The 26,157-nt window shown below is 49.3% G+C and overlaps 2 protein-coding genes across 6 annotated transcripts; both read left to right on the forward strand.

Moving 5' to 3' along the window:
- On the forward strand, nt 1-24,536 carry BRD8 (bromodomain containing 8). Of its 5 annotated transcripts, XM_032124510.1 has the most exons (28): nt 1-106; nt 387-483; nt 1,322-1,391; nt 1,655-1,704; nt 2,586-2,708; nt 2,846-2,926; nt 3,349-3,413; nt 3,990-4,126; nt 4,548-4,763; nt 6,012-6,156; nt 7,305-7,514; nt 7,923-8,203; nt 8,698-9,153; nt 9,481-9,574; nt 9,785-9,831; nt 10,167-10,381; nt 10,647-10,739; nt 10,923-10,991; nt 11,692-11,869; nt 12,517-12,621; nt 13,559-13,603; nt 19,166-19,435; nt 19,834-20,037; nt 21,287-21,432; nt 22,130-22,216; nt 22,539-22,607; nt 23,537-23,767; nt 24,467-24,536. In XM_032124510.1, the coding sequence occupies exons 1-27, from the start codon at nt 88-90 to the stop codon at nt 23,757-23,759; spliced, it is 3,795 nt and encodes a 1,264-aa protein (XP_031980401.1). In that variant the 5' UTR covers nt 1-87; the 3' UTR covers nt 23,760-23,767; nt 24,467-24,536. The 5 variants fall into 5 exon arrangements, with proteins under 5 accessions (XP_031980401.1, XP_031980400.1, XP_031980402.1 ...); XM_032124509.1 differs by lacking the exon at nt 24,467-24,536 and having other exon boundaries at nt 23,537-24,231; XM_032124511.1 differs by lacking the exons at nt 7,305-7,514; nt 24,467-24,536 and having other exon boundaries at nt 23,537-24,231.
- On the forward strand, nt 24,503-25,943 carry NHP2 (NHP2 ribonucleoprotein). The gene is made up of 4 exons (XM_032124517.1): nt 24,503-24,713; nt 24,831-24,900; nt 24,973-25,078; nt 25,672-25,943. The coding sequence occupies exons 1-4, from the start codon at nt 24,566-24,568 to the stop codon at nt 25,795-25,797; spliced, it is 450 nt and encodes a 149-aa protein (XP_031980408.1). The 5' UTR covers nt 24,503-24,565; the 3' UTR covers nt 25,798-25,943.
- The last annotated feature ends 214 nt before the right edge of the window (nt 25,944-26,157 follow it).

Genomic DNA, 26,157 nt, shown 5'->3' on the forward strand with positions numbered 1-26,157 from the left:
GGGGGGGGGCGTGGTAGGGCTCGGCCGCCTCCCGGTGGGCTTTGCGCGCGGTGCCGCCCCTGCCTCCCTCAGGGCCGGGCGCGGAAGATGGCGGCGGGGCCGGGGAGTGAGTGCGGGGCTGGGCGGGAGACGCGGCGGGGAGCGAGCGGCGGCGGGGCTGGGGGGGGAGAAGGGGCAAGAAAATGGCCCGAGGAGAACGGAGCGGTTGCGAAGGACCCTCCCGCGAAGAGCCAACGGTGGCGCGGGGCGGGGCGGGGCGGGGCCAATGGGGCCGGGAGGGGCGGGGCCAAAGGGGCCGGGAGGGGCGGGGCCAGCTGCGGGAGCCGCGAGTTCGAATCCCGATGTGCCCGGGCGCTGCCTCCGCGCACTCCTGCCCTGTCCCGCAGAGCACAAGCTGCTGAGCGCCGGCCCCACCGAGCCCTGGTCCATCCGCGAGAAGCTCTGCCTGGCTTCCTCCGTCATGCGCAGCGGCGACCAGAACTGGTACGGGACCGGGGAAGGCGGGCGGCGTGTGTAGAGCACCGGGTGCTGTCACCCCGCTGCCTCTGTTCAGAACAAAGATGGGGGGTAAAAGGTGTTAAAGGTGTACCTGGACAGGTGTACCTGGATAGGCGTTTTGTTGCCTTCATATCTACTGCGTAAAAGGTGTGTTTGTCAAAATAAAGAGGGATGAGAGCTGGAAAGGGACTTTGGACACGGACATGGAGTGTCAGGACAAGGGGGAATGGCTTCAGCCTGACAGAGGGAGGGTTACATTAGAGATTAGGAAAGAATTCTTTACTGTGAGGGTGGTGAGGCACTGGAAAGGGTTGCCCAGAGAAGTTGTGGCTTCCCATCCCTGGAAGTGTCCATGGACAGGTTGGACAGGGCTTGGAGCAACCCAGGATAGTGGAAGGTGTCCCTGTCCATGGCAGAGGGTTGGAACAAGATGATCTTTAAGGTCCTTCCCAGCCCATTCTATGATTCTGTGTTCATAGTTAGACGAGGTGAGTTGTGGACAAGGATATTTGGTAACAGATTCCTGTGCACTTAACCTATAGCTCTGCTTTGCAGTGTTTTTCTCCTCACTAAAGTAAGGGTTTTGTGGAAATTTAATCATGTAATCAGAAGCAAGAAACTTGCTTTTCAAAACAAAGGAGTGAAATTATTGTTTATTAGAAGCAGGCAAATATTTTTGAGACTTGTACAACATAACTCCGTGGTGAGTTTATCACGTTTAGGAGGGTTTCTCAACGATGTGAAGACAGGTTTTCATCTTTTCTCTGCATGTTGGTTGGGGGAGAAGGTAAGTTGATGGTGACTTGCCGTTTCCCTCCCACAGGGTCTCAGTCAGCAGAGCCATCAAACCTTTTGCAGAGCCAGGACGCCCACCTGACTGGTTTTCCCAAAAGGTAAGACACTGACATTTGAATCTTGGATACCAAATCTCTGCACAATCAGAAATGCCATACTGAGGACGAATTAAGGATTAATTGTTCTTCGCTTTGTCCAGTACCCAGTTACTAAGTAAGACTAACTAAAGAGATTCTTCACCAGGCATGTGATTAAGCTGTGGAATTCCTTGCCTCAGGAATTTGTGGATGTCCATGTATTTTGGTGTGTCCTGCTGTTTGGGCAAGCAAACTGTCCTCTGACTTCCTTTGTTTCTTCCCAGCACTGTGCATCTCAGTACTCGGAGCTCTTGGAGACCACGGAGACTCCTAAGTGAGTACAAAGGCTGACCCCAGCACAGCCTGCAGCAGCTCAGGGGGGACTCGTGGGTTCTTACAGCAGAGTCCTTGTCAGCATTAAATTACTTTCTTACTTAAATTACTTTCTCCCCCAACCTACTCCTCCCAAAAGGAGCATTTCAGAACGAGAAAATTCAGGTGGAATAGCTGTTGTGGGACAGTGGGATCAGAGTTTGTCATATGGGAAAGATAATATTTATTTGGCTGGAATAAAACACTGCATGTTAGTCTTATTGACCAGAAGCTTTACACATAAATTTGTCATTGAGAATAGGGGTAGAAAAGAAAATGAGTGAGAAAGGAGATGTTCTGTATTTGTCACTATTTTGCAGTGGTTTCTTAGTTTTCTTATCACTGTTATCACTACAGCTCTGTGATCTCAGATATTTACTGCTCCTAATTCCAGGCATTTTGGTTAGAGACTTAACATCAAATTAACTTTAAGATGGGATGTTTAAAAGTAATATTTGTGTGTGACTGATTTGTTTGTGAATGATCTTCAGCACTAGAGTTGAAAAATCAAAGGGCTTAGTAGACTTAGTGAAGAGAAAAACAGATGTTTCTTCTTGGGTAGAAATTAAATTTCTCTTCAAGTGGAATGATTTTTTTCAGGTTGAGAATTTTTAGTGGACTTGCATCTTTGATCTGTTTCTGAAGACTTTAACACTGGGTGAATTAGAAAAAACATGCTGAAGAGATCGACCATTGTGCTGTCCAATATAATTTAAGGGAATTGGAAGAAGTTGGTTTTTTTGCATGAGCATGTCATGAATGAGAGAGAGCAGCCATTTTTGAAAGAAGAACTGGGGTTTCTGTGTTTTGTGTCTGACTTCTATTTTTTCTCTTACCCTCTAGGAGAAAACGTGGTGAGAAGGGAGAAGTTGTGGAAACTGTGGAAGATGTTATTGTGCGGAAACTGACTGCAGAGCGGGTTGAGGAGTTGAAGAAAATTATTAAAGAAACACAGGAAAAATACAGGTACATGACAGAGGTGTTAAAATGTTGCACACCTGAGAGTCCTGTCCTGAAAAAGCTGTCTAAGTGATTGAGATGAAAATGCTGCTTTAGGGTGTCCAGTTCAGTGATCAGAAAGTAAAACGATTTCATGATTACAGGCAACTCAAGAAGGATGCAGAGCTGATCCAGGCTGGACACATGGATAACAGACTGGAGGAGCTCTGCAATGAGATTATGATGTGAGTTATTTAATAATTTCTTCTCAGATTGTAGTTTCCTAACATTCTGTTTGTCCAGTATCTCTTGCCCCACATACTTTGGGTTAAGAGAAATGAGCTGGGCAGATGCTTTGGCCTCTGAAGGGGGACTTAGCTTGGACTGGGGGATACCAGCTGGTGTGGAACATCCTTTGGAGCTGCTCAGTAAAGAGCTTGGCCATGGCTTGCGGCATCATGCTTGCTGCCTCTGTTTTGATAATCTGCTGAAAGCGAAATTTCCAGTGTGCCATTCTCTGGCTCTGCTTCTCTCCTCGGGGGATTTGAGCCCAAGTCCACAGGGGTGGTTTCTTCTTGTCTGGAGATAACAGGGTGGGGGTCAGTAAACTGATTGTGAAGGGGGAACTGAGACACCCTGTGACAGCAAGTTTTTGTTCTTTATACAGAAAGAAAAAAATGGAAGAGGAGGAGGCAGAAGTCAAGAGGAAGGCTACAGATGCTGCTTATCAAGGTAACCTGGAAATGAGCTGCCTTCCCTTTCCACAGATATGTATATTTATAAGAATGTTTAGAAAATACTTAAGTCTTGTTAAGACTTGCAGGAGGAATTCCTTGACCCTAGAGTTGGAGAGAAAGGTTATATTCTTTTTCCAGCACTATATTTTTAACAGGGTAAAAGGCAGAGGCTTCTGAAAGAGGAACAAAATCTGTAGGAAAGCTGTATCCAAGGGGAAGTAGGATTAGTAAGGAGCTCTGTGTTAGAATGTCAGGCTTTTCACCCCTTTATTTTCCCTGGCGACTGAAGATAAAAGGAATAGACTTTTATTCTGAATGTTTAATTCTTTGTAACTCTTGAGGCATTTAATTTGATGGTGGGAGGTGCTGAATACCCAACTGCTAGAGAAACCTGCAATTGAAGTGCATTACCCAGAGTTTGTATTATTTGGGAACTGAGCCTAGCAGAGTGCAAGAAATTCCTACAACATAAATTGTCCTCTTAAAGTTCTTCAGGATAAAGTCAAAGGTAACTTAGGGACTGTCCAGGATGGAGCCATGCAATCTCACTTTGGTTTCTGTTCTCTTCCAGCTCGCCAGGCCATTAAGAACCCACCTCGAAGACTCACAGGGGTGATGGTTCGTTCTCCCGCTGGCTCCACCTCCCCTGGCGGGGATTATTCCCTGGGAGATCTGTCCCAGCCTGCTGGGGATGATGCCAGTCCAGGGGTAAGGATCCTTCTCTGGGGAGGAGGGAAAGCCCAGCTTGGGACATGGGGCTCTGCATCCATCACAGAGAAGGGGCCTGGGGAGAAGCCCTTGCCTTGCTTTGCAGACTCCTAGTGTTGTAGTGTGGTTGATGACAGTGCTGCTCAAGATCCATGTCCTCTTCCCTGTCTGTGATGGTCCGGTGCCTGGATCAAAGGCCTTGTAGGGGCATCAGTGGGTTGGCCAGGCAGTCTGTGAGTGCCTGGGAAGTGGCTCTGCAGGGCAGGGAAAGGGTGAAAGCACATGCCTGGAGTAGGGGCAGCGAGTGAATGGAGTAGGTGTCTGTGGTGTGCTGGATCAATGCTCTTGGGGGAAGCAGCAAGTGGGGCTGGTCCGTGTGGTGGAGTGTGGCTTTGAACAGTGTGGTTTTTCTCTTTCTCAGGTCACGCCAGGGACATTGCCCAGCACCCCAGTTGCCTCCTTCATTGGAATCCCTGACACCCCTCCAGGCTCTGCTCCCCTGGATGCCCCCATGACCCCAGTCACTGATGATTCACCCCAGAAAAAGATGCTAGGACAAAAAGCAACTCCGCCTCCTTCCCCTCTGCTCTCAGAGCTGCTGAAGAAGGGCAGTCTCCTGCCCACAAGCCCCAGGCTGGTATGGAGCTCTCCGCTCATATATGCAAGCACACAAACAATTTGCTCCAGACTCTCCCACTGAAAAAGGGGGATCTGCAAAGAATTTTTAAAAATGTGCAGTTTTGTGAGAGTCCCAGCAGAAGTCATATCTGAGAGGTATAAATACCCCTGTGAGCCGCAGAGGTGAGACCCTTTCCCAGCAGGACTGCAGGGCTCATGCAGCACAAAGGACTGGCTGTCCCCTCAGTCATAAGGAGTTGGAGTTGCAGGGTTTGCTAGAGGAAGTTGTTCTCCTCAGGGGAGGGATCTTGTTAGTCAGCATCATCCCCATCAGCCTCCATGGAGCTGTTCCTGGTGATTCCTACACTGGGCTCACAGTTCTTTACGTCTTGTCAGGAAGTTGTGTTCCAATATTTTTAATGCATCTTAGCACAAGAGGAGGGAATCTGTGAATGGGGTTTATGGCCTATATTGAAGTGGTTCAGTTTTCTCCTAATTGTAGGTGGTTACATCACTGTGATGAGAACCCACTTGTGGTGTTAGTGACTCTGGAAGTCTTAGGAGATGCTGACACTGTTCAGAGCCCAGTCTGAAAACAGCAGCCATCAGCCTGCTCATCACACAGATTCCCTGGGTTAGTGCTTGTGCAATGGAGTAGGTGTGTTGCTGTTGACTTTTTTCTTCATAGTAGTCAGATTTAGGGTTTTTTCTATTTGTTAGCTTGGCTAAGTGTTCCATGGGTTCTGTGTTTGCGGGATGTAACATAGAATGGAATAGGGAAAGGTAATGGTTGTGGAAGGCTGTTTTCTTTGTAGGAACAGGACTGGTTTACAGCTGTTTCAAGGTCCATCACAGGTTCACTGTGTGACCTTGATCAAGTTACTTTCCATCTTGGTACTTCTCTTTCTCTCAACTCAAAACAAGGGATATTTCTGTGCCATCTCAGGATCTAGAGAGACTCATATGTGTAAAGGGTTGTGAGGTCCTTGAACAGAAGAACTGTGATAAACCAAATGATGCTCTTGGCCTCACCTCAAAGGAAGGTGGCACTGCAGCTGTGTTACAGCTGAAGAACAGCAACAGAGTTTCAGACTCTCATGTTCTGTACTTGTATGAGGGGCCTCAGGCAGGGACTAACCTGAATAAAAAGTGCAGAAGAAATGCTGGGACAGCAGATGCTGGTCCTGTTCGTGGAGGTGCGCATCTGGCAGAGAATCACTGGTGTGGTGGTATCTCCAGGAACTTCAGTCTCATCCTCCTTTGACAGGTCGGTGAAAACGAAATGGCAGTGGCTTCTGGTCACATGAACAGCTCAGGAGTGCTGCTGGAGGTAGGAAGTGTCCTTCCAGTGCTGCACAGTGGGGAAATGCAGTCGGCACCTGGTGCTGTCCCTGCATCTCCAGCTGCTTCAGGTAACTCGGGCCTCTCCCTGTACCTTAAGATGTACCTTCAGATTGTTCTGTGAATTCTCTGTGGAGAAAGATGATGTCTACCTGGCTGGTTTGGGGGCTTCTCTTTCAGTTGTATCCCTATTTCTGTACCCTTGTCCAGCTCACCACTACTTTTTTAAGAAGACTCTAATCCTTACAGAAAAAAGAGTGACTGAAACAATTACACTTGATTCAGTCCTGATCCATGCAGTTTGGTTTTCTGGGTTTGACGCTGGCTAATACCAGGCATTTGAGTGTAGAAAGAAAGGGTTTGTTGATGGGGAGCTGGGGAAAAAATGGTCAAGATCTGATTCCCAACGTGTCAAACACAGCTCCCTGTGGATCTGGAGAACTCATGTGCCTTCCCTCTGCTGTATCTTAGAGATGTGTTGAGGGTTAGACCACTGAGCTCCAGAGGAAGTTCCACAGGATGTGGGTGAAGGGGGCAGTGCAAGACTCTCTGCATTGGGCTTTTTCAGAACGACCTGCCCAAGGTGAATTTTTTTTCTCAGCTTCTGCTGACCAGTGGTTAAATCACATTGTCTGCAACTGAGAATATATGTCATTCATTCATACAGAATTCCATACAAGTAATCTTGCTTTCCTTATTCACATTTGGTTTTTTAAGACCTGTTAATTTGGTCCAGACAGTTCAGTAAATTCAGACTGGAAGTTACAGCTAAGATGAATGGCAGCCTTTGATATAAGAGGAATTCTGCAGGAAAAACCTGCAGAGAGATCCCCTCCGCTCCCTCCCAGCTCCTGTGATGACTGTTTGTCTTGGCTTACCTTGTGTGGCTCTCTCAGCACTGTTTTTCAGATTTCCCATAATTGTTTTGGGATGAGCCTTTGGAAGGGCATCTCTGTGCATGTGTGGCTTAGTCTGTCCAGCCCTTGCAGTGAGCGCAGTGTTCCGTAGCTGCATGATTCCGCCTCAGACTGCACACACAGTAGGAGTCGTGTGGTTTTGGTGCAGGTTCTCTGTACAGCTTTTGGGACTGTTTATAGGTATCTCTCCATGTCTTTTCCCAGAAGAAGCCACCAGACAATGAAGAGCCCAGTGGTGGCTTTGTGAACTTCAGTGGTGGCTGCTTCTTGCTCATGTGCTTTTCCCTTCTACTCTCTGTTAGGTGCTCCTACGCTTTCCCGGCTTTTAGAAGCTGGTCCTGCACAGTTCACCTCACCTCTTGCTTCCTTCTCCGCTGTTGCCAGCGAGCCTCCAGCTAAGCTCCTGCCACCCCCCGTAGAGCCTGTGTCCCAGGCCACTATTGTCATGATGCCCACACTGTCAGCACCAGCCGTTGTGCCACCAGCTGCAGCTCCAGAAAGCATAGCCACAGGTGCGTTCCTGAGCTACGCACTCAGAGGTCACGTCCTGCTGGAAAAGCAGAACTTCCTGTGGGATCAGCACCCAGCGAGCTCTCAGCTGGGCTTTATCACCTCAGACTCACCATCCTGGCCAAAAAGGATGGTTATGGCTGGGTTCTGGAGTAAACAGATGGTTTTAAACAAGGGTTGCTGGGTGGGGGTGCTGGTGATTTGCTGGACTGTGGTTCAGGGGTTGGAATCTCATTTTGTCTCTCCTGTGGGAAAGCAAACCCATATTTGTCTTCTATTTATCTACGCTGTGGTGGTGTGGGTGGGCCTGGGATACTTGTGGTTGGTGCTTGGTCTTACCCACTGCAGTGTTTGTTTATGTGGGGACTTCTCCAGCTTGGTCTCTGACTGCCCCTCTCATCCTTGTGCAGTGAGCCAGCCAGAAGCCTGTGTTTCCATGGAGGCAGTGTCTGATTCCCATACTGTGACAGTGTCCATGGACAGCAGTGAAATATCAATGATCATTGATTCCATCAAGAAAGAGTGCCTGGGTTCTGGGGCTGGCAGCACTGCAGGGTCTTCCAAAGATCACTGCATGGATGGGAAAGAAGATCTGGATTTGGCTGAGAAAATGGATATTGCAGTGTCCTATACGGGGGAAGAGCTGGACTTTGACACGGTTGGAAATATTATAGCCATCATTGAGGACAAGGTAAACAGGGAAAGCAGAGTGCCAGTGCCTTTTGCTCCACATGCAGTTGGGTTAATCTCAAATGATTGCTGTTCACCAATTTAGTTAGTTTAAACAAGCAGGAGATAACTATTCCAAAATGCTCATTCTCAAGATCGTTTTCCAGATCACTAGGAAAGGACACCACTGCTGCCTGTCTGACACTGGTGCTCCTTTTCAGAGTGCAAAAAGAAATCTTTCTTGCTTCTCTTGGGTAGGGTTTGGGTCATGTCTCTGGCAGGCAGATGAGTGCTGCTCGAGTATCCTTTCCAGGATGCTTTCAGTATTTCTGAAACTGAAGCTCCGGGAGAGATTCCTGCAGAGCGTGATCCAAGTCTGGCTTGCAAAAGGCAACTTTGTAAACCCAGTAATCTGGGATTTCCACAGTTGTCTCAGTACCAGGAAGCATGGATTTTTCTTTAATCCCTCTTTCTGACCTTGGCCTGCACTGCTTTGTGTTTGTTTTGACAATAAAGGTAGACGACCACCCTGAAGTCCTGGATGCAGCAGTTGTTGAAGCTGCTCTGTCTTCTTTCTGCGAAGATACTGATGACCCTCAGACCCTTCCTGGCCCATGGGAACATTCAATTCGTCAGGAGCATGAGAAACAGCCCCAGATACCCCAAGTGTCTGTGACTGTGAAGCAGGAGAGACTGGAGTGTGAGGAGCCAGAGGCAAAGGGAATTCGAGACCTAATGGGCATCAGCGAGCTGGGGTCAGAAATAAAGACTGAACTTGCAGAGCAGGACCAGAGTCAGCTGGGCTCTGAAGAAACCATACCAGCAACTGCAAGAGTGACAGAAACACCAGAGCTTAGAAACCAAGAGGTAGAAGAAGATCAAAGAGCAGCTGTAACATCAGGAGAGACTTCTGAAATCAAGATAGATTCATCCCAGGGAGAAGATGCAGTGCTCAATCCAGTGAAGACAGAGGTATGTGGTCAGAGAGGCTGGTGTGGGGAAAGAGAGGAGCAGTTGTGACAGGTAGGAGTGAAGTTTAGAGGAAGGATGAGTGCTGGGTGACCCTTCAGTGAATGTGACTGACTGTTTTCCTGGGAGTCAGGCTGCTATGTGCAGAGCAGCTCTGCTTTAGGCAGTACCTTTGTGTATCTCCCCCAGCCATGTGCAGAATTGCTGCTGGGAAGATGCTCAGTAAACCTCATTGCCTGGAGTTAGGTTAGGGTGAGTGAGATGTGCCCACACCTTCACTGAAGTAAGCTGACACAAACATCTAGATTTGTGCATTTCTCTTCCCTCCAGACCCCACCTGATGATGATTCATCCCCTCCACAAGTCCCAAATGTGAGTGAAGACTCCTCACAGGCTGATGTTCAGCACAAATTTGAGCTGTCAGGTAACTTAATTCAGCTAGGAAATCTTTTACATGCAACATTATTAGCTGGATAGTTGTTAGTTATCTGGTTCAGTTTTTTTGGGGAGGAGGGAGAAAAGATACGTGTAGGAACAGTGGTAATTACTGCAGGATAGTAGGCATTGGTGCAGGAGCTTTTGTAGGAAAGGCTGCTTGGGAGAGTCAATCTTTCTGCATTTCTCTCTTTGACAGAGTCAATGAAGGAGGAAGCCCAAGCCCTGTTTAGGAGTCAGATGAAGGTAATTCTCAGTTGGTTTTAGCCATCTTGAGTTTATTAGCAACATCTTGCTGCTGCTGCTGTCTGCTGAAAGGCAAAGCTTGTGTTCAGCTTTCTGCACTGAGAAGTGAGCAGCCTGCAGCTGAAGGGGAGGTTGCTTCAGACTGTAAAGGTGTTTGTGTATGTGCTTCTGGGTCTGTGGGGAGAAGCAGGGCATTCTGGGATTTTGTGGAAGTGCCAGTGCAGTTGTCAGCAGCATAACAAGAAAATCACTTTGCTCACAGAACCATAGTTGCTTTGGAGGCTCTGAGTGGCTTCTGTAGCTGGCTGTGCCAGCTCATGGACTCTGTGTTTCAGGATGGGCAGGGTGAGGAGGATGATGAGGACGGTGCCAGTGAGGCTGCCAGTTTGGAGGAACCCAAAGAAGAAGACCAGGGTGAGGGGTATCTCTCAGAGATGGATAACGAGCCCCCCGTGAGCGAGAGCGACGATGGCTTCAGCGTCCACAACGCGCCCTTGCAGTCCCACGCGCTCGCCGACTCCATCCCCAGCAGCCCAGCCTCCTCGCAGTTGTGAGTGTCAGGGCACACAGGGAGGGGAGGGTTCCCAGGTGTGGTTTGTTGAGTGGGTCCTAAGGGGGAATTTGTTGATGATTTGTCTGGTTCTCCTTGCTTACAAGGGCAAGTGTGCAGGCAGCACTTCAATACCAGCTCCCACTTTTTCCTTCTGTCTTTGACGTGGATTAGCGCAGGCATGTCAAGGACAAAACAAACCACAGGTTTTCTGCTCTGAGGCTGTGTGCAGACTCCTGAAGGAATTACATTCTTCTCTTCCCAGCTCAGTGTGCAGTGAGGACCAGGAAGCGATACAGGCTCAGAAGATCTGGAAGAAAGCCATCATGCTGGTTTGGAGAGCAGCAGCTAATCACAGGTGAGTTTGATGTCTTGGCAGAAAGAAATGACTAATCCTAGACAAGTCTCCACTCTCCCATCTCAGAGGCTTATCTCTCTTGGGAGATGATGAATCATATTGTTACAGACAAATAAACAGGAGAGTGTGAAACAAATATTTACCAGCAAGGACAGGCACTGAGTGGACTCTTTATCTCTGCAGGTATGCCAATGTCTTCCTGCAGCCTGTAACTGATGACATAGCACCAGGCTACCACAGCATTGTGCAGAGGTGAGTTTCAGCAGTCTTCTGTCATTAGAACTCTGTATATTTGCACATTTGTAGGGATTTCTGGCAGGAATAATGTCGTTTTTGCCTGCTGTGCAGACTTGGAAAAGTATTCTTTTTCGGACATGATTCAGTCAGAAGCAGGCTTCCCCAAGAAGAGAGTCATCATCAGTAACAGGCCTGTACACTGTCCTGACTTCGAGTGAAGTACACTGACTTACACAGAACATTTTATCAGTAAGGCGAAACTGATCCATTTCTCCCAGTGTCAATCCAAGAATAGGATTTAACCTTTGGAATTCCTAAAAGCTGTTCTTTAATAGGCATTTTTTACTGTCCCAGATGGTGAACTTTTCTGGAAGAATTACCAGAATGCCCTGCTAGCTGCTGAAATCTCTCCTGAGCAGTTCAAGTTCAGTGGCTGCAGCTCTAGCTCCTTAGTGTGTCTGTCAGCTGTGCCTGGAGAAGGCAGATGCCTCTCCTGAGAGATCTCTCAGGCTGTTGTTACCATTCCAGGTAACTGCTGGGTACCTTGTGTCTTCTGACCCAGGCCTTGGTGCTGGGGAGCACAGCCCATGTGGGGGAGAAGCTGTTCAGCTAAATAAAATAGACACTGTAACACATCACAGACCCAGGCTGTTTGCAAAGGAGAGGGGAAAGAGTTTAGCATTTCTGTTGCAGTTCCGCCTGCATTTCTTCACAGGCCAATGGATTTATCCACCATCAAAAAGAACATTGAGAACGGGCTGATCCGAACCACAGCAGAGTTCCAGCGGGATATTATGCTGATGTTTCAGAATGCAGTGATGTACAACAGCTCCGACCACGATGTGTACCACATGGCTGTGGAGATGCAGAGAGATGTCCTGGAGCAGATCCAGGTAAAGTACTGAGCTGAGGCCAGTGCAGGACAGAGCACCTGCCTTGGTCCGTAGGTCTGGCTGTCAGACCAGAGTTTCACTCCCAGTGTGTTTGAGTGCAGTGGGTCCTGTCCTTCCCTGCTTCTCTCTCATGGCAGCTCAGGTGTTTGTGTTGAACTACACTGTGGGTGAGTTAAAAAAGTAACACAGCAAAATTTTTTATAGCTTCATCCCAGACCAATTTCAAACGTAATTTCCTTCAGGGAAGTGCTTAGGCCAGCAGGAACCAGGGCGTGGTTCAGGAACAGAAACAAGCGACAAGAACGGTGAATGACAGGGGACGCGACGGCTTCTTTGGGTGGCTGTGCTGGTTTATGTTGATATAAAGTGCACATGAAACTGCCCTGTGAATTTATGCTATTTAAAATATCCTTTGAAGCAGAATGTCCCAAATGGTAGGGCTAACAGAGTTTGAATTGGGGTTTTATAGTTCCTCAGAACTTGTGGCTTCTGAGGTAAATAAGGAAACTTATTCTGAGCAGCACACAAGGAACTGAAACTGCCTCTGACCCAATCGTTCCCAGCCTGTGGTCTGTGATAGTTGACTGACACACACTTACTGAGCTTGTTTTGCATGCCAATCTTAACAGAGTGTGGTTTCCTTGCAGCAATTTCTGGCCACACAACTGATGATGCAAACATCAGAGTCAGGGATCAGTGCAAAGAGCCTGCGGGGGCGAGACTCCACTCGCAAGCAGGATGCTTCGGAGAAGGTGAGAATGCTGCACCCTGTGCAAGGGCACTTGGGATCTTCTGAAGAATCCCAAGATACTGCATGAAGTTCCCACACCAAGGAGGCAAAATGTCCTTTGAAATTGGAGTGGCTCCAGCATCTTCATGTGAACAAATTTTCTTTAAATGTGTCTATTGATTAGATTTCAGTTCTGGAACTGTACAGCATTCCAAAGGCAGGTCTCATGAGCGTTTTCTGTCATCCAAATACTTCTATTACCTGTTTTTTAAAATAGGTGATAAAAACTGTAGGGAAATGAACAGAGTATTGGAAGAGGTGTGAATACTCTCAGGCACATGGTGTGACTCTTGGGGATGGGCCTGCAGGGCAGGGAGCTGGACTCAGTGATCCTTGTGGTTCCCCTCCAGCTCTACAGATTCTGTGATTCTGTGATATGGCAGAATGGTGAGGGGAATTGCCATATCCTTCACTTTCTAGTCAGGTTTTTAGGGTTAGAGAATCAGTCAACTCTGGTTTGCTGCATAAAATACACCAGAGAGCCTTTGAATTCCACACTGATCTAAGCAATGAAGGTTTGTTGGGTTTTTTTTTCTTCTCTAATGACACATGCAAACTTGATGAAGTGATCTCAGGTACTCTCAGCTGGTGCACATAACACTGTTACAGCAGGGACTGCCTGCTTAGTTCTAGTGACAGCTGTACCAAGCAGAAATTGTTTGGTAGACCAGGCAAACTTGCTATGGCTGTGGAGGGAATATCCCTTTCCTGGCATTCTGGCTCTCTCAGTATCCCGCTTTTTGTCTGTTTTTATGTTCCTGCTGCATAAGACTGACACCCTGCAGGAAGGGGAGTGGGGCACATGTTCCTCTACGCTCGTGTGTGGGCTCAGTGCTTCTGTGTGGTGTGCATTTCCGTAGCTGATGCCTGATAAGTCCTTCTGTTTGGCCTTTTAACAGGACAGTGTCCCAATGGGCTCTCCTGCCTTCCTTCTCTCTCTCTTTGTAAGTATTGAAAGGCTCCAGCAGGTTCTGCAGTACTGCTGCCAGGTGCTCTGCTCCTTGTCTGGGTGATCACTGCACTGTCACAGCATCCTTAGCACTGCAGCAGGGTGTGTTTGACTTGGGGGCTGCACCACTGTGATCTGAGAAGAGAGATCTCAGTCCCTTATTCTCAAAATGGGTGAACGGGAGGGGCTTCAGTCTTTTCTTCTGGTTCCAAGTGTTTTTGTTTTGTCATCTGCTTTTGCTTTTTTCCATGACTTCTCTCCTGCTTTCTTTCCATGTAAGTGGGAAGACAAACCAAGTGGTGCAGTCCTGTAGTTCCTACATCTCTCATGTTTATACAGCTGCCCCTTCCACACATCCAAGGCAGTACAAAAGGTCTTGGGAGAGTGAGGAGTCAGCTGTGTGTCATTTATCCATTCCTGGTTTAGAAAGCAAATAAGATTGCAGAAATATCTTGCTCTGTGCCCGTGGTGATCTGGAAGCGTTTGGAAAAGTATTGCCTCTAGGAAACCCCAAGTCTCTGAGTTACTGTGAGGAGAGAGAGGAGGAAGATGGAGAGCTGTCCTTATCTCTCACGTGTATCTAAAGACAGAGGAGTACTCCAGGAGAGGCAGCAGATCAGCCAGAGAGAGGGCAGCGGATCAGAGGAAGCTCTCAGCTCGCCTTCTGCTCGTGGAAAGGAGCTATGTGGAGGAATTAGGGGGCTAGAGCCAGGGTCACTCAACTGGAGGAGCACTTCCCATAGGGATCAGCAGCTGATAAGGTAGGTTAGTCAGCAGTTTTCGTTTTCCCACCTTAAGCTAGAATCTGCTGCTTAGGAGAAAGCCTGCAGGCTTTGTCCAGGCTCCAAAAGCATCTGTCTGGGCCAGAGGTGTTGTCTCTCTCTGCCCTGGCTCCAGCAGTGCAGAGATGCTGCCAAACCCAGCACCCTGCTCTGTCCAGATCCAACTTCAGGTAGGTCTGCAGGCAGGCCTTGGCAGGGACAGCTTCCCTTTCTCCTGATGTGAAGGCAGGAAAAGTTGTTGCCAGATGCAGAATTCCCTCCTTCCTTCCCTCCTGCTGTGCCGGAGGGGACGTTCCTGTGGGGTTGTGTAACTGTGTTTGTTTGCCTTGTGAGCAGGACGGAGGCACCAGAGGGCGGCGCTGCGCCATCGAGGCAGACATGAAGATGAAGAAATGATGCTGCAGACACAGAATCCCAGCAGAATCCCGGGCATCCGGAGCTGGAGTGCAAGCAGGCAACTCTTAACAGCTGCTGGAGGAGGAAGAAAAGCTGCAGGTCCATTTCTGGGACCTTGTTCACCACCTTCACTTGCCCTTCTGGAAAGCAGTGTCTTGTCAGAATGTGTAACCCAAAGAAACTTCCCCAGAGGGGAAGACCAGCCCCCCTGCCTGTTTTAGGGCAGTCGTCTTGGGCTTCATCAGTGTTCTGGTGTTAGCTAGCAACTGGTGGCTCGTATGTACTGTAATGTCAAGTGTACAGATTTTTACTAGTGATGTGTAAATGTGATGTATATTAAAATCTGGGAACAAACCCGTGTGCAGTGTACTGAGCATCACAGCTCTGCAGGGAGGAACCCTGTGGCACAAGCCTGGATCCCCACCTGGAATACCTGCAAATACAATTCTCTTCCAGTTACCCCTGTAGCACCTATGCATGGCACAGCTGTGACATTAGAGACAATCCATTAATCACAGGAATGTTGCACAGAACTTGGATGGAGAGGAAGTTTCCCTGCTTGAGTGTGTGAGGATATGGCAGCACTGTGGGGACACTGGAGATCAAACCTTGAGAAGTTAAATACTGCAGTCTTGTTGGAGCTTTCCTTAGGAGAAAATGCATTGAAAAGGACTTGACATTCTTTCCCCAGAGATCTGTGGAGGCTACACTAGTCAGAGTGAAAATCTGTGATCCCAGCACCCGTAGGCAGGATTGCCAATACCTGGTTTCACATCTGAGCTTGTGCACTGTTTCTACTGGAAATTACAGTCCTTTTCCTCAGCAACAAGAAGGTTTAAGTTCTCTGCAAGAATTTCCAAGTTACTTTTTCTGCTCATATGACCTGAGATGAAACTTGCATGTTTTCTGCCCACACAATCTATCATGGGGTAAAAAAAACAACAAAATGACACCATCCTTGATTGTTGCAGCAGCTGGGAGTGCTCTGCACTCTGTGCAGCATGTGCAGGGTGCAGCTTTCTGGTAGACAGGTTTCAGGAAACTGAGTCACTGGGATTAAGACCAGAGGCATTGTTGCCTTATCCAGTAAGAGCTCTCAATTTTCACAAGTTCAGTGTTGGAAGTTGGCCGTGCCTGCTGTGTCAAGTCCCGTGTATTGCTGAGATGTATTTTTACCAAGAGTCACCTTAGCGATGTGGAAATGCTGAAACTCCCTTGGATTGGTGATTGGTTAATTGTCCTTCGCTGCTAAACGTGGGAGCAAATTTCTGGTTTGAATTTTTATTGTTCTCAGTTCATAGCACAAAAAGTTACAGAGGGCTTTGTCTTTCATGTATTTTATGGAATGATTTCAGTTAGGGACAAACACTTTGGCATTGCCTGTTGTGACAGGCAAGGTAATGGTTCTAAACTAAGAGAGGGTTGATTTAGACTGGATGAAGATTATTTTTACAATGAGGGTGGTGAGGCCCTAGCATAGGTTGTCCAGAGAAGCTGTGGATGCCCCATCCCTGGACGTGTTGAAGGCCAAGTTGGACGAGGCTCTGAGTAACTTGGGATAGTGGAAGGTGTCCCTGCCCATGGCAAGGGGGCTGGACCCAGACAGCCTTTAAAGGTCCCTCCCAACCCAACCCATTCCGTGATTCTAAGTTGGGAAGAACCTCTGTGCATTCCTTAACTTCATTCAGCTGCTCTGAGCAGGGCCAGCTTCAAATATTTACCTTACACCCAGTCAGAATTTCCTGTGGTGCAACTTGTCATCCCTGTCTCCTTTCACTGTTGGGCACTGAGAAGAGTCTGGCTCCATCTCTCTAACACCTCTGCCCTGCCATTGTCTCTGTTGGAAACTTGAAGGTACAGCAGAGGAGAAGACATCAGGCCCTCTGGTAACTTGCTTCCATCATGGCAAGCATTGCTGTTCCGTCCTACCCTTGGTTTCTTCTCTTAACCAGGTATTTTTCTTTCAGCCTTGTCTCCTGTCCCATGACATTTTAATAGTCTTTAATGATGTTTAAGAGCTTTAAAACTCCAAGATGTGGTTTTTCTCTATAGAGCCTCATTCCCTCTTTCCCAATTCATCATCTCATGCTCTGACTACTTACTAATTCTCTTCTTCCTAATACTTTGTCCTAATCTGTCTAGCACAGAGCTGATGTTTTACTGTGCTGCATCTCCCAGCACCCACCCTTTTACAGACAGATAAAACTGTCACCCCTTTCTGGTTTTCTTCTTAAATGATAAGTTACACAGCATAGGCTCTGTCACGTTATATTTAAGCTTCTTTAGGGCTCACAGATGAATCCCAATGGGTTCTAAGGTTTATTCGCTCCCTCAAATTGTTCTAAAACCTCCCCTGTTGACATTTTAATTCGAAATCGTCTCTCAGACCCATCCCAAGAGAAGGTCTCATGTGAGCTCCTCTGTGGCAAGTGCTGATAATGATGATTAATTTGGTTTTTCCAACTGGGCCTATTTTCCACTGAGATGTTTGGCACTGATCGTGTGTCATCCCCACTGATCATCTGGCAGCTCTCTGCTTCTGATGTTTTTGATGAGGTTTTTTGGTTTTATTTGCTTTTATGTCTTTAGCAAATTGTTCTCTTTTTCTTTTTTTCTTTTTTTTTTTTTTTTTTGCCTACTTTATGTGGATTCTACATTTCATTTATTAGAGTTCAGGCTTTTATCATTTTTCTTGTTTTGACATGTAAGTTCTTTTTAAAGGCTGTCTTTTTGATTTCTAACAGCTTTTTCCCAGAACAGCAAGGGTTGCACAGTGTCTGATCTCTGCAAAGTGAACTAAAACTTTCCAGTTTGAGAGAGGTTCCTTGCTAGTGACTTATGTAGCCAACATAATTAAGAACTGTCAGGCAATTCTTAATTAAAAGTTCAAGTCTGTGTCATTTTGTCCGGAATTGGTGTAGAGCTGAGCAAGCTGTGATTATTTCACTCATCATGTCTTGCACTAACGCTGCTGTTCTGCTCTCTGGCATCTTGAGCCTTCCAAGATTTGGTAAAACTGAACATAAGGCTGATGATCTCTTTAATCTTGCGCCCAAGTTCCCAGGACTTCCTGATCTTCAGCGTTTATCCCTCTGAACTGGAGTACGGAAAGATGATCACAAGTGATCGGATTAGCCTGGGCTGAGGCTTTTCTGTGCCTCTGCGTGTGGCAGCTCTGCTGAGGCTGCAGGAGAGAGCTCCAGGCACGGGCTTTCTCTTCAGATGGAATCTCAGTTTGCCCAACTCCCTCACCTGGAAGTTGAGAGCAGGTATTGTTATCTCTAACCTCATCAAATTTCATCTGCTGCCAGTGAAGTGAACTTTGAAAGAGGTTTCCGAAGGATAGGCTTTCAGATCCCAGCTCTGCTTGCAAGTTCACAAAATAAGCAAACCTGTTTTCTCATCCCAGACCCAGAGGATTCTGTGTTTCTCCCAGTTATGCACCATAAGCTGTATTTGGAGCTGTGCTAGCAGTCCTGAGAATGGAAAAGCCAATCAGTGAGAAATGTGATTGTTCAAAACTCTGAAAAAATGAGGTTGTACATAATTAACTGAAGACTCTAAAGACAGTGTTAATTAATGCATAGAATTCTCCATAGGTGCAGCTTCCTGGCAGCTCCATTCAGTGGTAAGATGCAGATTTTGTGTCATCCTTTACTGTTGTACAGTGACTCTGCAAGCAGTTCCCCAGGCTTAGAGAAATCAGAGTGCAGTCATGCAGTAGAAAACACTTAGGCGTGGACTAATGAACAGAGATTAAATGAGTGGTTTCTTCCTTCTTAAGAGAATGCTAACTTTTATTTTCTGAAATGTGTAGAACTGTCTCTGTCAGTGTTTGACTGTGCAGTTACAATTCTTCTGGCTCAGGTACATGAGATATCACCATCCAGCTAAACCACACCTGTCACTTTCAAAACTGTGTCTGTAAGGTTTGTAGTAATTAATCTCCAGTTAAAAAGTTCTCAGGGGGCAGCAAATGGAATTTCAGTGAGCTGTCCTTGGAGTCACTGTTCCCAACACTCAGCAGCTGAGGAGCCCCAGCAGGACTCAGTTTGAACTTGCTGGAATCCTTCAGCATCTTAAATATGGAGCATCAGCAAAGCCACGTGCTCCCAGACAGCTCAGCATGCCCTGAGCAGAGTGACCCACTGACCAGGGCAGGGAGAGAGCACAGCAAAATTTCAGAAAACCTGAAATTCAGCTGCTCTGAAGGAGCAGTTTGTGTTGCAGAGCTGCAGCCCTGCCATGTGCTGTGTGGTAAGCTCAGGTGTAGGCTGCTCATCCCAGGCTGTGACCCTCCAAGTGTGTCTAGAAATGAGCTGGGTTTGGCAGTTCTGGATCAGGGTACAAAGAAATTGCTGTCTTTGCCTTGTTTGCAGATGGGCCATGCCTGGAAGTCTGAGTTGGAATCTCTCAAGTCAGAGAACAGTGATTTCCAGTCTCTTCCTGACTGGGATTCAAGCCTGGATCTGGATGTGAGGAGCTGGAGAAATTCTGAAGAGGTGGCCATGGGGAAGCTAGAGGGGAGCAGCCAAGAGAAAGACCATGAGATGGAGCTGAGTGAGCCTCTCTGGAAGGATGATAGTGAAGATTACCAAGAGGCAGAGAAACCATGTGAAAGTGACAATCTTTTCCAGTTCCTCTTGGAGGTAGGGCTGTTGGGATGGCAGGAAGGTAGGCAGCATAGCTGAGGCCCTCCTGAAACATTGGGCTTTTCAGGGCCTCCATCATCCCTACCCACAGAAACAGTCTGGGGGCACGGCAGAAGCTCTGGGTTCACTTTGTCCCCAGTTCAAATCCAGCCTTTCCTCCCATTTGGAGCTCCCACTGCAACCAGGCAGCTGCTTTGCCAAAACACAGCTCACCCTGAAGCACAGAAATGTCTGTGAACTGACACAGTAATAATAACACAGGGCTTCATCAGATTTTGCAAGGATTCCTAAAAATGGAAAGGCGTTCATGAGTGATTGCAAAAATAGCATCTCTGCTGTTTATTTCTTCTCCCTTTTGCCTTCATAATTTGAAGTAATAAATCACTGTCTTGCAGGTAACCCAGATGTTGGAATCTTTCTGCATTAGCAGCACAGAGTCATCGCAGACTCCGTGGGATTATTGTAGCTCGGGGAAGCAGAGTGATGGGGAAGAAGTGAGGTGCCAGGAGAAGACCACAGGAACAACAGTCTCAGGAGCAGAGGAAAGTCAACTACACATCCTGGCAGAAGATGAGAAAGAACACTTCCTGGGAAGAGAGGTAGAAGAGTGATGGTCCTAAAAGAGCCTCTGGCCTTGGGCGAGAGATGAGACAGTGAAGGAAACCAGCTCTAGAAGAGATGGGGGAGCCCCAAGTTCTGAGGCAGGAGACAAAACACACAGGAGGAAACAGCAGGGAGGGGAACACAGAAGAAATGTATGGGGGAAGGGTGTTTTTTATGTATGGCTGTGTATCTTTATAAACAGGAAGCTTGTTACAGATGAAACCCTCAGATGTGACTTGGAGGAATTGCTCCTTGGCAGTGTAAAGGTGACTCATGAGAGCTGGCAGGCTGCTCTCAGGTTTAAGGCAAGGTTGGAATACTTTCCTGGTTCTAATTGCTGTGTTTTGCAGCACAGCTTGGCTGCTTTCAGGCCCACGTGGCTGTGCCAGCAATAACCATCTGCCCCTGGGGACTGTCATGTCTTGGAAGCAGGCACTGTCTAGCCTGGGTTTGTATGAGTCCTGTGTTTGGGGGGCTCTGGCCTCCCACCTGCCTGCTGGGTATTCCTGGGAAAGTCACATAGCAATGGAGGAATAGTGCCATTTTTCCCCATTTGTTCTCTTGCGAACTCGGGACACTGGAGACAAATAACCTCCAGGATTTCACCTGTTCAGCCAGCACAGTGTTATTCCCAGCAGTTACTCTGCTCTTAACTGCTGTTACTCCCAGCAACTCCCTCACAGTTCTCCCAGTGGTCACAGCCAAACACAGCACAGTTTCTTTCTGAGAAGTCTGCTCGTGCATCAAATCAGTTGAGGATTCTGAGGTGCCCCTGCACTGTGCATTTTACTGGCAAACCACGACAACAACAGCACCACTCTCCTTCCCAGCTGAGTCTATTCCCTGTCATCTTCATGTGGGAGTTTCTGAGGAAACAACCTTGTTGAACTCTAGGGGCTCCTATTATCTGTATCTGGAGCTTTAACAAGCCTGAGGCAATCTTAACTCAGCTCCTGATTGCCCTCTCTACATCCATGACTCTTCCCAGAGAGCAGACAGACACAACACTGGGCACCACTCATCTCCACAGGGTTTGTGTCAGCCAGGGATGGATGTGATCCAAGGGATCAGACACAGCTGTTGCTGGGAAGGTCTGAGAGAGGTCAGACATCCTCTGAATTACAGAGAGCAAGCAAGCTCCCAGCTGAGCCTGGCTGCAGGAAAGGGATATGTAACAGGCTGTCTTTTAGATGAAGGATTCAGGTGATGGGGTGCCATTTTACATGGATCCTCTGTGCTCTTCAGGGCAAGACTCAAGAGACACCTGGAGAACCACCTTTAGGTGAGCTGCCTCCACCAGAGATGAGTGCTCAGGCCCTGGATCAAGATGACAGCAACAGCACCTCTGCAGCCCCAGAGCTGGACTCCACAGGCTCTCCCAACATGCACCTGTAAGTAGCTGGTTCTGCTCTCTTGCAAATGCAGCAGAATAGAGTCATTTCCCTTGTCACACTTGAGAACAAGTGCGTGGCACAGGTCACATCCAGGAAGGTGAGACAGGCAAGCAGAGCAGGAGGGAAGGAAGTAACTTGTCCTGTCTCTGGATCTGGCAGTATATTAGGGCATTGATCCTAAGCTGAAGTGAGAAGAATAGAAATTAAATAAGAGATTAAATGGAAAACGTGTGCTTTCTCAAGTCAAATGGGCCTGGTGTGAGCTGGACATCAGGCTGTGTCAGGCAGTGCATAGCCCAGCATTACCAACCCCTTTGAGCAGCTGCAGGTGTGTCAGTCACATGCAGGCTCTGCCACGTGCGTCATCACTTGGACTGCCTTTCAAAGGCAAACGTGAGGTTTTGTGAAGAGAAACTTCATAAAAACCACCTCAGTGAAGTTCTGAACTGCAGAGTACCATGAGGTTTTCTATCCAGTTTGGTCCTGCTCTTGAGCTCAGCTTTGTTTTTACCTCTTGCCCTGCATCTTCCTGCACTCTGGATGTTGAGTTGTGCATTCTGATGCAGAACGCTCCCACCATCACACTCAGAGGCTTTTTGTAGCTTCATCCACCTGGATGTGGTGGGTGCCAGCAGAATTGTCACCTCCTACTTTGTCTCGAGTGTGATGATCTGGCAGTTTCTTCACTCCACAGGCTGCAGCCGAGCTGGAATAACCCCCTCCAGCACCTGATCCTCAAAAAAAGGCTCCTGTCCATCTGGAGAATGATAGCCAGTCACAGGTACGTGGGAGCAGAGGGCTGGATCAACGTGTCCTGAACACACTGCCCTGAGTCCCAGCTCCTGTGTCACCAGGCCTTGTCCTCCCTGCCCAGAGGCTGGCCTGTCTCTCCAGGACTTTGCTTTGGGAACAGCTGCCTGCTGCAGAGCTGGAGGGAACACTGCATATTGATTTCCTCTGCTTAATGTGGCAGAGCCCAAATGCTGCTTCCTACACAGCTGGCACAACACTGGCTGTGGAGAGAGGCCAGCCCTGCTGCATGTTCCAATGCTTTCTTTGGTGCAGGGGCAGGCAGAGAACATTCTTTGTCCTTGTCCCTGTAGGTTCAGCAGCCCGTTCCTGAAGCCAGTGTCAGAGAAACAAGCCCCTGGATACAAGGATGTGGTAAAAAGGTGAGTTTGTGGAGGAAGTGCTTGGCTGGCTGATTTCTCTCTGGTTGTTTTCTGCCTTTGGTTTGCAAAGGGCCAGTGGGATGGTTTCCTTCCTCCTTTTCCAGAGTTTGGCTGTCACAAGCATCTCCCACTGATTTCTTTCAGTAAAACTCCCTTCTGGGTAATTAGAACCTGGAAGCTTGCACTGACTCTGGAGCTGGTGGAAATTGTGCCTGCCCTTTGCAGGCATTGCATGGCTGGCTTATCCCAGGCACAGTCCCTGGGCAGGGGATCCAGGCACTGCAGCTCAGCAGTCCCTTCTCCCCATGCCTGGGGAGATGCCCCCTCCTCACCTGCTGCAAGCGCCCCAGATGTTTCACTCTCAGCACAGAATTGGGTCATAAGAATATTTCCCAGAGAGATTAATGGCATTTTTCAGAGCTGAATCATGTTCTATTCTGGTCACAGTTGTCCTCTCTGCAGCCATTCATTTTCCCATTCTGTCAAAATAAGGGAAGTAATATTTATTCCCTATCATGTTCCCCTTACCAGCATTGCTATTTTTGCTGGTGGCACCATTCGATCTTAAGGGGGTTTAATAGATACCTATTTTAGTAACTTTTCTTTCTCCACTAAGACCTGGACTGACTTCCTGAAGACTAATTACTGCTTGCCTTCTCTGGAGCTCAGCATCCCATTTTTTCCAGAGGTGACTGCTAATGACCTGCCAAGTTGATTGGCTAGCAAGTGTCGCATTGGCTGAACTTACTTTTGTCTGGCTTGGAAGAAAAGCCTTTTTCACTCCCCGCTGTGTGTCTTGAGCAATAAAATTGATGGAAAATAGCTGTGCTTTCAGGGCCACCCTGAAATGAGAACAAGCACATTCATGCAGATCCCAAAGGATGCCTGGCCCTGGGCTGCAATTCAATTCTTCTCTCTGTCTTTTGTAGACCCATGGATTTAACCAGCATAAAGAGGAGGCTGTCAAAGGGACACATTCAGTCCGTGATGCAGTTCCAGTGTGACCTCATGCTCATGTTCCAGAACGCGGTGATGTACAACAGCTCCAACCACCACGTGTTCCATGTCGCTGTGGAGATGCAGCGAGAGGTCTTGGAGCAGCTGCAGGTCTTGGCTGAAGCCCTCCTGTTCTCCAGGGACAGGCTGGAGTGAGGCAGAAGGTAACCAGCCCTGTCTGAGGCCTCTCTCAGTTGAGTAGTGTTGTCTCTCTGGTTCAAGGCATCTCCTGAGCTCAGGGGATGTGCTGCCATGCCCTTGGGCAGACCTTGTTATCCACAGTGCTGGCTGGGTTGATGGGTTGATTCAAATCAGTTTTTGGGAGAGTACCATGTTGGAAGCCTCCGTTCGTTTTGGGAAAAGCAGCGATGTAGCCCTGCAGGTAGAAGAGTTCCCTGGGATGAAAAGCAAGGGAGAAAATCCCGTGTGTGGCCAGGTGGATGAAGCGGGTGCAGCCCGAGAGACTGGGTGGCTGCACACTGGGCACCGCAGCGTTCCCGTGTTCTGGTTGTTGTGGTGTTCTGGTTGTTGTGGTGTTGTGTTGTGTTGCTGTGTTGTTGTGTTGGGTCGGGTGAGTCCAGCGTTACCGGCACTGACCACACCCAATAAAGGCCCGTGTTGAAGCTTGTTCCCGCCTGCCTGACACTGGGATTGGAATTGGGACTGGGGCCGAAACTGGAACTGAAGGGGGTCCAGAAGTGGAACTGGGAGTGGGTCCAGCCCTGGAACTGGGGGGGGGAGACCGGGACCGGGACCGGGACCGGGACTGGGGCCGGGAAAGGCGGGACGGAGCGCGTGGCCGGCGAGGGCGGGGCGAGGTGGTAAAGCGCCGCCTGCCATTGGTCATTTCGGCTGTCTGTCAGTGCCGACGCGGTTGCCGATTGGCTGGCGGAGAGCTCGGGGCTGTGTGTTCCGCCCCCGACGCGCGCGTGCCCCGGAAGCGGAAGCGGCCTGGAGCGGCCATGGCGCGGGAGAAGCCGGAGGCGGCGGCCGAGGCGGAGGCGACACCGGAGCTCTCGTACCGGGAGCAGCTCGACTTCCTGAACCCCATTGCGCAGCCGCTCGCGTCCCGAAAACTCACACGAAAGCTCTACAAGTGCATCAGGAAAGGTCTGGCGGCGCCGGGACGTGGCGGGAGTTGGGAGGGGCTGGGACATGGCGGCGGCGCGGCGCGGTCCCCCACGCTGCGGTTCTCACTCAGCTGCTCACGCCGTCGTTCTCTTGCAGCGGCCAAGCACAAGCAGCTCCGCCGCGGTGTGAAGGAGGTGCAGAAGTTCATCAACAAGGGCGAGAAGGGGTAAGTGCTGCCCTGGCCGCGGGGCCCTGCACGGCCCCGCCCGCCCGGCTGCTGACACGGGTGTCCCTGCAGGATCACGGTGCTGGCCGGAGACACGCTGCCCATCGATGTCTACTGCCACATCCCCATCATGTGCGAGGACAGGAGCCTCCCCTACGCATACGTCCCTTCCAAATCGGTGAGTGCAGGGGCTGGGGAGGAACCAGCCCTGCTGACGGGGAACCCGGTGAGGAGTGCAGGCTGTGACCGGAGCCTGCCTGGGGAGGTGCAGATCCGGTGCCCGAGTAAAGAATTCGGTGTTTGTCCCTGAGCAGAGCACTGAAGGGATAGGGAGGAGGTGTAGAAGTGTTTCATTGTGGGATCACGGAACTGTTTGCCATGATCGAGTCCCTACAGCAGCTCCGGGGCAGAGCCAAGACATCTTTCCCAGGCTTCTGTGAGCTGGACCAGCTCTTTTGTAGATTGGGAGTTGTGGGGGCAGTCGGTGTCTTTGGAGCTTCAGCCCCGTGCAGGCAGCGCTGCAGACCCGCTCTGGGGAAGGACTATGGCACAGGAGCCAGGTGCCGGTCCCTTGCACCAGCCCAGCTTGCAGCTTCTAGGAGACAAGTTGGGAAAAAGGTTCTTGGACCCAGCACGAGTCCAGACAGTTTGGGGGTGCTGGGCTGGACAGGCAGAGCGTCCCTGCGTTAAACCAGGACATTCAGTGAGCTGGTCCCAAGCTCTCACCTTGGGAAGGGAAAGGCACCCCACGGCCTCACTCTGCTCCCACAGGACCTGGGAACTGCAGCCGGCTCCAAGCGCCCGACCTGTGTCATCATGATCAAGCCCCACGAGGACTACCAGGAGACCTACGACGAGTGCCTGGAGGAGGTGTCGGCCCTTCCCCTGCCGCTGTGAAGAGCCGGGGGCAGGCTGTGCCCTTCGTGGCACGTCCCTGTCCCTCTGCCCGGGGACCGCATGGCTGTTTATGGGGACTCTGCCCAGAGGACTGAAGGGGGGATGGTGAGCACTGCGGGGTGAATAAAGCTGTCTGTGGGTTTTTACAACGTGGTCCTGGTGCTCGGGGCGGTGGCTGAGGGGTCCCGGCTTAAACCACAGCGGGGCCGAGGCTGCCCCGGGAGCCGGCCCGGCCCCGCCGTGACTCACGGCCATGCCCCGCCCACCGGTACCGCCCAGCCCGGCCCGGCCCGGCCCGGCCCGCACACCTCCCCCCTTACCCCTGCCCTGACAGCCGGGAGCCCCCCGAGCCCGAGGGAA

Source organism: Corvus moneduloides, chromosome 15 (assembly GCF_009650955.1).
Source record: "Corvus moneduloides isolate bCorMon1 chromosome 15, bCorMon1.pri, whole genome shotgun sequence".
In the NCBI taxonomy this organism is placed as follows: Eukaryota; Metazoa; Chordata; class Aves; order Passeriformes; family Corvidae; genus Corvus; species Corvus moneduloides.

Bases quoted from the DNA above. Each gene is read 5' to 3' on its own strand.
- NHP2 (XM_032124517.1), top strand. From the start codon at position 24,566: ATGGCGCGGGAGAAGCCGGAGGCGGCGGCCGAGGCGGAGGCGACACCG. The intron at 24,714-24,830 runs GTCTGGCGGCGC...GTTCTCTTGCAG, and splicing joins CTACAAGTGCATCAGGAAAG to CGGCCAAGCACAAGCAGCTC. The intron at 24,901-24,972 runs GTAAGTGCTGCC...GTGTCCCTGCAG, and splicing joins ATCAACAAGGGCGAGAAGGG to GATCACGGTGCTGGCCGGAG.
- BRD8 (XM_032124510.1), top strand. The intron at 20,038-21,286 runs GTAGAAGAGTGA...TGTGCTCTTCAG, and splicing joins AACACTTCCTGGGAAGAGAG to GGCAAGACTCAAGAGACACC. The intron at 22,217-22,538 runs GTACGTGGGAGC...TTGTCCCTGTAG, and splicing joins AGAATGATAGCCAGTCACAG to GTTCAGCAGCCCGTTCCTGA.